General features: G+C 29.8%; 1 protein-coding gene across 1 annotated transcript; it reads left to right on the plus strand.

The window, feature by feature from the left end:
* Positions 1-436: 436 nt before the first annotated feature.
* On the plus strand, positions 437-7,476 carry LOC129889334 (protein DUF642 L-GALACTONO-1,4-LACTONE-RESPONSIVE GENE 2-like). The gene is made up of 3 exons (XM_055964593.1): positions 437-575; positions 4,024-4,521; positions 6,622-7,476. Exons 1-3 carry the CDS (start codon positions 497-499, stop codon positions 7,158-7,160), a joined length of 1,116 nt encoding a protein of 371 aa, XP_055820568.1. The 5' UTR covers positions 437-496; the 3' UTR covers positions 7,161-7,476.
* Positions 7,477-10,278: the final 2,802 nt, after the last annotated feature.

Here is a 10,278-nt window from a genome sequence, read left to right on the forward strand (position 1 = left end):
AATCAATAGTTATATTTTGGCTCAAAAATAAATTTAGCAAATTAATTTTGAGACTTGATTTTCAAAATTTCTCAAAAACTAGATAAATATTATGAACAAACATATTTTGCCAAAACAAATTCTCAAAAATTGTTTTCAAATCTATGACCAAACAGGTCTAATACCTTGGGACTAATTTATCCACATATCAAATGGGATAAAATAATATTAAGTTTAAGATATAAATTTATTTTGAGATTAATTAATTTTTCAACCAAAGAAAATTCAAAAATCAATTTTGAAATATTCATCTTATTTGCAAATTAGAATTTGATCATAAAAAATTTAAATACAAACTTGTTAAAGGACAAATATGCAATATATGTAAAATGGAAGGGCCTTAATGAAAGTAAACATGCATAAAAAGGCAACCCGGAATTCAAACGAAACCAATCCGTCTTCTTCCTCTTACCCCCCATCCTTCTCCTTATTTACAAGTTGGGAAAAAAAAATAAAAATGAAGAACTCAATAATAGCACTACTGCTGCTGGTGCTACTGTGCGCCGTTTCGAACATTTCCTTAGCTGTTATTGATGGTAAGCTCCTAAACACTTCCTTAATTTGTAATGCTACTTCGAATAATTTTGTTACATATGTCATTAATTACTTCCTACAACTTTTAATGTGAAAGATTAACATTCGTATCGTTGAAATTCATCTTTGCCGAGGGTCTTCTCAAAACAGACCTCTTTGCCTCTTCGAGAGACGGTGTTAAGGTCTACGTATATTGTACTTTCTACAAATTTTACTTAGTTGAATTACACTGAATATATTATTGTTGTTATTTTATCGGTAGATAGCATCTTTGAACTTCCAAACCCCTCCCCTCGTGAATAAGTGTTTTGTTGTTAAAAAGACTAATAATGGGGAAGAAGTTGAGTAAACTAGAGTCACATTTGAAAAACTTAAAATAGCACAAGTAATACTCCATTTGTTCATTTTTAGTTGTCTATTTTATATTTATATATATATATATATATATATGACAACCAAATTGAATGGAATAAAATGGTAAAATTATCAATAATTATTAGAATGAAGATATTATAGTAGTTGAAAGACAGAAAAACAGACAATTTGAAGGAGTTTTATAAAAAGAAATTATGGAAAATCAGAGGACTAATGGGTTGGTAGCAAGAGTTAGTTGTGAGTATCAGAGTGAGGCCTTTAATTTTTGTGATAAATGTGAGTTTTAAATGACCAACCAGTCCAAAAAGAAGAGCTAGCTAGTTGGAGGTTATTTTTGTCATTTACAAAGAAGCAATTATATACTCCTTTGTTTCAACTCTTTATCTAATTTTTTGTTTTAAAAGTTTATTTTTTATTAATAGCATATTTAAGATCATAAAATAAAAAAATATTTTATATTTAAAATTTATAATTTTTTTATTTTTTTAAATCTTTTGCTAAATTAAATTAAAACAAACAAATTAAAATGTACATTTTATAAGGTCTGTTTGATTGGATAGAAAGTCTAAGAAATATACTTTTTTGGTATATGCAGAAAGTATGATTTCTTAATATATATTGATATTTTTAATGATTATAAAAGTACTCCTATTATTAAGAATAACATTAGTTTATATTTCTTTTCATTTTAATTTATTTAATTTTAATTTAATATAGCGTTTTAAAAAAATATATGTTATTTGAAAAAAAATATTTTTGACCAAAAGTAACTATAAGAGTATTTTTGGACTAAGTATTTATGAGACAAATATTTTCAGACCAAACTATTAAATAAAGATATTTTCATTCAACTTCGTATCATTTAAAGTTATTTTTTAGGAATTTTTTTAAAATATACATCTTATTTTATCATAATTTCTAAAAAAGTCTCACCATTTAAAAAAGTTTTAGAAATTCTCTCTTGGATACATCACTCTACCCTCGTTAATACATCCCTATTCTTCTTTTTGATACATTCCTCTCCTATGTATTCGGATGTCCTATTCTCTCTCTAATACATCTCTATCACTTCTCTAATATATTCCTCCCTTTTCGGATACATTTCTTACCTATGTATTTGAATTTCTGCCGATGTATTTGAAGGTTTAGCAATTTATTCGAATTCATAAATTTTAAGGCATTTTTAAAAAAAGAATAGAAAAATAATATAATTAGCTTTTAATACTATGAAATCTATATAAATTACACTATTTTTAATAATCTTTTTCCCGAAAAATAATAGATTACGTATAAAAAGTTACTCCTTCCTCCATTTTAATTTAAATGATGTAAGTTTAGTTGATCACAAAATTTAAGAAATATGATTATTTTTTTACAATATTTCAAAACTATCATTGAAATAAATGATTTTTAAAAATAGGGAGTACACCTTTGTACATTTTTTTGCTAAATAAGTGGGATTCAACATAACATAAGTAATCATTAGATATTTATCAAATAAAAATTGTATCATTCATTATAAAGTTATAAAGACTGAAGAATAGGAAAATATAAATTAAATTGAGATAGATAGAATAATGTAGGGAATATTTTTACGGTGGAAGGATGAGAGTTTATTATCCATTGGGTTTTTGAACCTCGTGAGTTATCCAAGAAGAATAGTTTGCTTAAAAGAGATACATGTGCCTATCATCTCAGCTGAAAGTGAAACCTACTATTAGTATAGGAAAGCACGAGCTGTGCACATGATGTTGCTTACTTACTTTTTGCTTACTTTGGATGACTCCTCTTTTGGATTTTTGTGAGTACAAATGACCCATCAAAGTCTTGCAATTTGATTCTAGAGTATCTATCTTTTGTGATTGGGAAGTAAAGGGAAAAGACATGAGACTTTTTGGTTAGGTAAATCTCACAGCTGCTTCTGGGTTGTGCGTTAGCTGGCTCATCCCTAATATAACATAGAACGCCAGAATTCATATAGGTATTATTTGCATACAACGAGTAAATAATTAGTTAAGTGATTGGGTAGTACATAATTCTACATTATTATTTAAAAGTTTTAACTCATCGCATACAAATAAAACATGATCATATATCAACCTTGAATATTTACGGGGAAAGGGGGTGCAATAATAGGGACAAAGAGTCATCACATTCTTATTATTGTTGTCCCTACTTTGGGATTTGGATTTTCCTGAGATACCTATTCCTCTCTCCCAAACATTATTAGTTTATTAGAGGAAGTGTTATCCTTAAAATATTCACATATGGATATGGATGACTCTCTTCACAATATATATCACTCATCGTTTCAAGGGACTTTTTAGTCCATTTGTTATCCCTTCTTGATAAATTATTTTTAAATAAGGTTTTGATAAAATTTCAACCATGTATTTGGCCTTAAATTTTTAAAACAATATTTAATTATTTCAAAAATATAATTTATATTAGTAACTTTTAAAAATTATTAAAAATACCCATTAGTTTATATTATCATTTTATAATAAACATATTCCGTTAAAATTAACCTAATAACATAATTGATAATAATCAATAAGAACAAAATTACAATATTGGCAAGAGAAATACATTAATCGCATACTCAAACTTGTCACTGATTCAGTTGGAATTATCATTCACTAAAAACAAATTATTCTTTTTCCTCAATTTTGTCGCTCAAATTATGACTCAATCTTTTTCGGAGAAGATAGATAAATATTAGTTGAAATAAATAAATGATGGTTTTTTTTATAAAATATAAAAATTTCAGGTAATTTTTATACTTAAAACTTCCCAAATACTAGAATTCAGCCAAAATAGTAGTTTTTTATGGAACTTGAGATGTTTACCAAATATTTTTGTCAAGTAATGACAAGTTATATGATCAAATACTAATTTTCAAGTTTTTTCTAAATTTTTTCTAAAAATATTTGGAGTCAAACGACATCTTTGTTTCATTCCGATAGTCAAATATGATAATTTTGAATAACTACTCCCGTCTTTAAAAATGAATTAATCAGTAAAGATGATTTATAAGGAGATTCATATCACTTATCCTTTTTTCAACACATGCAGGATTGTTAAAGAATGGAAACTTCGAAATGCCCCCATCGAAAGCTGACCTAAACGGCACAGTGGTTCTAAAGCCCAATGCCATACCGGAATGGTCAATCTCCGGGTTCGTAGAGTACGTAAAAGCTGGCCAAAAACAAGGTGACATGCTTCTAGTCGTGCCAGAGGGCTATGCCGCAGTTCGTCTAGGGAATGAAGCATCGATCAAGCAAGTATTGAACGTTACAAAAGGAATGTACTATTCCTTAACGTTCAGTGCTGCTAGAACATGTGCTCAAGAGGAACGTATCAACGCATCTGTTACACCCGATTTTGGAGTATTGCCTATCCAAACATTGTATAGTAGTAGTGGTTGGGACTCATATGCTTGGGCATTTCAAGCTGAACTTCACCAAGTTGATATATTGCTTCATAATCCAGGCGTTGAGGAAGATCCTGCTTGTGGTCCTCTCATCGATTCGATTGCCATTCGCACTTTATATCCTCCTAAGGCCACGAATCGTAAGTTTTCCGTTCCTTCTATTTTATTTGATAGTATCGATTAAGTGCAAAATTTAAGGAGGGGAACTACTATAATTTACACTGATAATAATTGATAAAAGTATTGAATTTGAAATAGACATATGTTTAAATGATTTAGTAGATGATTCAATTATTTATTAGGTGAATAGATTGCATTGATTTTTACTAGTATCTAGTTTTGGTCACCTATAGAAGAAGTCACAAACTCACACATGCCCAAAATAAAAGATGACCTTGCATGATTATGATGTTGTCTGTTGGACCACTCTTCTTATTTATTGCTTTTTTCTGGAGGTAGGGTTACACTTCTCTTCCACTATTAACTTTTAATTAATACGTGAATTAGTTTTTCCACTAAGAATTTTATACATTTTACTATTTTAGTACCAAGTCTATGACTCTTGTTTTCATACACTATGTCAAAAATGATTTTTAGCGGTAATTAATTAACAATAACTTAATTATCGCTAAATATATTTTTAGAGGCAATTATATTTTAGTATTTTTTTGTAAATGCTGCCAAAACCTATTGAGACATTAGATCCAATGACCATTAACTAAAGCCCGATAAATATTTTAACATTCTTTGTTGATGTCCATATGTATTATCGTTAAAATTTGTTTTTGTTATAGTGATAGAAAATTTCCACTGAATTCTAAAGAAAATAATAACTTGTAGTAATTATCAGTCATTTCTCGCGAGTTTTCATAACCCTATTGTGAAGTCATTAATTTAGTTGTTGGATCTCTGAGTTTTTTTTTAATTTTCTTTTTTCGTGTGGGAAAATTAGGTTACACGATTCTAAAATTATGTTCTTGAATTTTAATTAATGTGGGGAAAAAGAGTAAATTTGAAGTACATGTTTTTGCTGGCACCAGTTGCTAGAAGGGACCCAAATTTTAATCCTTTGTGCATTTAGGATCTTCTATTGATGTTACTTTCCCATTATTTCAATTCCAGTAATAATATTAGGTATTAAATTGCAAAGAGCTGTAATGTGATTATATTCTCGTACGGTCGTATCTAATTCACCATTTCTGTCATGCACATTCAAGTATGTTTTAGGTCATAATTAATTGCTAATTAATTCTATCCAAGTTCCAAACTTTGTTGTTTTTAATATATTGTCCTGCATTCTGAAATTTAATACATTAATAGTCAATCGAAACTAATAGTATTATCATATAGGGATCCGTGTTTCGTTTTACTTTGATTATGTTTGATTATGTTGACTTAACACCCTCTCTTAAGAAAGTATTAATTTTATTAAATTGATCTTATTAATTATGCTTTTAAAATTTAAATTGATTTCTAGTAATTTGTATAGTTACTCAGAATGATAAGGATAATATTAAACAAAATCTACTTTTAATATAAGTACGCAAAGTAAAATGAAACGTGAAGTACTAGATGTTCTAGAAATTTTTAAATACTTTGGAACATTTGAAAGTTTTTCCTCCACTTAATAAGCTTATCCATGTGAAAATGTTCACAACTATTGTGTCGGTGATTATTTATTTTTGTTTTTTTGTGGATATTTAGCACTTGTGTCCTGTCTAATAGAGCTCCTTTTGTGCTTTGATTATACTATTGTTTGAACCGTTTTCGTTATCTACTTATTTACTCTAATATTCTTGTCTGACCTTGTTCTATGTTTTTATTGAGCCGAGGGTCTTTCGGAAACAGCCGTCCTACATTGGTAGGAGTCAGGTCTGCGTACACTCTACCCTCCCCAGACCCCACGATGTGGGATTTCACTGGGTTGTTGTTGTTGTTGTTTGTTGTTGTTCAAATTACATATCTGTGGTGATTCTGCATTCTAGAAAAAGTAGTTTATTGGATTATGAATAAATTATTTTATACATATTGAGTGAGTTTTAAAACAGAAAAAAATAGAAGTTGAGCCAAAGTTTTGAAATTAGAATTGTAGCTCCGCCCTTGCTCCTAATGGAGATAAGAGTCTGTCTTATGTATATTTTGGTAGTTTAGTTGTCATTAGTTGTTTGTTTTATTACAATTATATGAATTTGTGCATGCACTTCAACAGAAAATGACTGTTAAATCATGTAATTATGCAGAGAATTTGTTGAAAAATGGAGATTTTGAAGAGGGTCCATACATATTCCCAAACACAAGTTGGGGAGTGCTTGTACCACCAAACATTGAAGATGACCATTCCCCATTGCCAGCATGGATGGTTGAGTCCCTAAAGGCAGTAAAATACTTAGATTCTGACCATTTTTCAGTGCCACATGGCAAGAGAGCCATAGAACTTGTTGCTGGTAAAGAAAGTGCCATTGCACAAGTTGCAAGAACCACTATTGGCAAAATCTATCAACTTAGTTTCAAAGTTGGAGATGCAAGCAATGCTTGTGAAGGTTCCATGATTGTTGAGGCCTTTGCCGGAAGGGACACACTTAAAGTCCCTTATGAGTCGAAGGGGAAAGGTGGATATAAGCGTGCTATACTCCGTTTCAAGGCCACTGCAAGCCGGACTAGGATCATGTTCCTTAGTACCTACTATCACACGAGGAGTGATGATTTTGTTTCCCTGTGTGGCCCTGTGGTCGATGATGTGACACTCTTGAGCGTCAGGACCCATCGTCGAGTCCTCTAAGGCGTGTATTTTGATGAAATACGGTGAATTTAATGAGTAAATTTGATTGTAATGAAGCAAAAGAAGTTGGGAGTTGTATTTTATCTTACTTTGGCTTGTTTACTACTAGTAGTGTTTATCTTATGTGTACTATACTAATGTCTAATGAAAGGCAAAGAAGTATATATCATATATATTTTGATTGGTGTTGAGTGGTTTATGTGTTACTTTGACTTTGGGAGTACTCAAAGTAGTTTGAGTAAATGATTATTGTAACACTAGCAATTCAAGGAACCATTGTCTTTTTAGCCAATAAAAATGGTACGGCTTGGATGAAGATTGAGTGGTATTTCATTGGTTATATTTGTTAATTTACATTTCTAAAGATATAAGGCATCATTAAATTTTCCCCATCTCTCCCCCATTTTAAAAACAAAGCATCCAAATAAGTTTTACAAACCAGCTATTTGGTATTTAGTCTTTAGGCTTTGGACTATGGAATTGGAATTTTGAGTTGGACTCCATAAGGACAAATGGAGGATTATTGCATTGTATGGCCATTTGTTAGTTTACTATTGTTTAATTATTCAAAAAAATTACCGTGCGGCCATAATTTAGTATTATCTTTTGCCTACTTTGCTAAATTGTTGACAAGTTTCATTCAATTCTTTGTATGTTTTATTGGACAGCCACAATTTGTTACTCTTTATGCATTATGTCGGAGTAAAACGTATTTTACATTATTTACATAGAACTTTAAATCATGATTTGTATATACCTAGTGGTTCAGTTGATCATGTGACATTCTATAGCGATGTTGATTGGATGATTGTTCCTTACCTACAACTAATCGATCTACTTCAGCTTATTTTATGTTTCGCGGTAATCATATTTCTTCGTCCTCCAAGAAACAAAGTGTTATCTCTAGTAGAGGCGGATTTAGAATTTGGAGTTTCTGGGTATCAAGTAGACGCATCGATTAGATCACTAGATCAACTTTGGATTTTGATTCTGCACAAAGTCCACTAAGCATAATTTTTTTTAATAATATTACTGATATTATAAATACATATTATTCAATTATAGTTATTTTCGACGAGTTTACATATTTTGAAAATGGTCAATGAGAACATCATTATTTACAGTTTTAAATACATCACATACTATTTAACAAACTAAACAATCATTTATTATTGATTACAAATCCTATTTTATACTTCATTTTTATCTACTTCATGGATAAGAATGTTATCTCCATAGTTATGATAGATACATGTAAAATATTTGCTAAACTAATTCGGAAAAGATTAAGAAATAAAAATAATTCTGCTTTATTAGAAAAAAAAAGAATTTTATCATTATCTAAATGAAAATTAAAGATGAGGTTACTATGGCATTATTAAAAAAAAATACATGAAGTTATTCTATTTAAATTGTAAAACGAGATTAAGAAGAAAAAAACATTACTTTCCATTTTTTTTTAGTTAAAAGGATTTTAAAAGAAAAGAAACAAGAAAGGGAAATTCTATAAAATTAATAATTTTATTCGAAAAAGAAAAAAAAATACTATTATGCTTATTAGAAATAGTCTATTTTTTGACTCAACAAAATAACAATAGAGATATTTTTTACGCCAATTATTGACCGACTATTAACAGTAGGGATATTTTTTAATCAAATTATTGACGAAGAATATTTTTATTCAGTTTGACATAGTTTAAGGATATTTGTAACATTTTTATTAAAGAGGAATTACATATATGTGATATAACAAGGATAAAATGGACAATGCATAGGATAAAAGGGGGAGTTTGATTATTGTTCAAAGTTGAGGAGAGGAGTTTAATTTTTAAAGCAAAGTTCGAATTGAAAATGATTTTCACCCTAAATTAAATCAGTCAACAATAATTACTAACTAAAACTAAGCCAACTAGAATTAGAAAGAAAAAGAAATAAAAAAAATATTTTTATGATATGGATGTCTTTTCAAGTAAACCCCTAAAGTGGGCAAGTTGCCCACTTGAAGTTTTCTTCCACTTGATTTTATGGCTATAAATATAGCCTTCTTTTGTAATGTAAGTGCAATACATAGATACATACACGGCTTTCTCTCTTCTGTTTTCCTCTGTTTGTTTTACTTTCTCCTTCTTATTTTGCCAAGTTAATTTATTTTATAACGCGTTATCAACATGGGCTTCCATCGCTTTGAGCTATATTTTTAAGAAGGTAAGAAAAGGGGTAAGAATTTTATTTTCTTAAAATGTCTAATATTTCTAAAGTTGAATTTGTTGCTCTTCACATATCTGAAAAAGGCTACTCATCATAGGCATTAGATGCCGAAATACATCTAGAATCGATGGGTCTTGTAGACACCATCAAAGATGACAATACGACATCTAGTCAAGATCGTGCCAAAGACATGATATTTTTCCGTCACCATCTTGATGAACGATTAAAATTACAGTACCTTACATTAAAGGATCCTCTTAAATTGTGGAAGAATCTAAAAAAAAGATATGACCACCTGAAGTTGGTTATCCTTCCACATGCACGTCATGATTGGCTAAATTTGAGATTAATGGATTTTAAAAATATAACTAAATATAATTCTATCTTGTTTAGAATTATAACTCAGTTAAATTTATGTTGAGAAAAAAATCACTAAGCAAGATAAACTTAAAAAAACATACTTCACATTTTCACCTGCTAATATGCTCATGCAACAGCAATATCGCGAAACAGGGTGAAAAAATATTCTGAATTACTTTCTCACCTTCTGATTGTTGAACGCCACAACGAATTGCTAATGAAAAATCATAATAGTCGGTCTGTTGGTTCTTTTCCACTCTCTGAAGTGAATCAGGCAAATTATAACCAACGAGAAAGAGGTTATGGCCCAATCGTGGTCGTGGTCATGATCGAAGAAGAAATTATAATCATGATACTCGGCTGGCACCGAGAAATGATCAACAGTACAAAAAGAAGAGTGAAAAACCAAAAGTTTTATCAAAGAAAAATTCAGAAAGTATATGTCATAGATGTAGAGGTATGAGGCAGTGATCGTGAACTTACCAATCATTAAAATATTTGGTTCAGCTATATCAAGCATCCTTGAAGAGGGCAGAAAATAATGCAGAGA

The sequence above is a fragment of the Solanum dulcamara genome, chromosome 5, assembly GCF_947179165.1.
Source record: "Solanum dulcamara chromosome 5, daSolDulc1.2, whole genome shotgun sequence".
Lineage (NCBI taxonomy): Eukaryota > Viridiplantae > Streptophyta > Magnoliopsida > Solanales > Solanaceae > Solanum > Solanum dulcamara.

What these genes read in the sequence shown, in the direction of transcription:
- LOC129889334 (XM_055964593.1), top strand. Translation starts at nt 497, where the DNA reads ATGAAGAACTCAATAATAGCACTACTGCTGCTGGTGCTACTGTGCGCC. An exon ending in TTCCTTAGCTGTTATTGATG is followed by an intron (nt 576 to 4,023) that starts GTAAGCTCCTAA and finishes CAACACATGCAG; the next exon opens with GATTGTTAAAGAATGGAAAC. An exon ending in TCCTCCTAAGGCCACGAATC is followed by an intron (nt 4,522 to 6,621) that starts GTAAGTTTTCCG and finishes GTAATTATGCAG; the next exon opens with AGAATTTGTTGAAAAATGGA.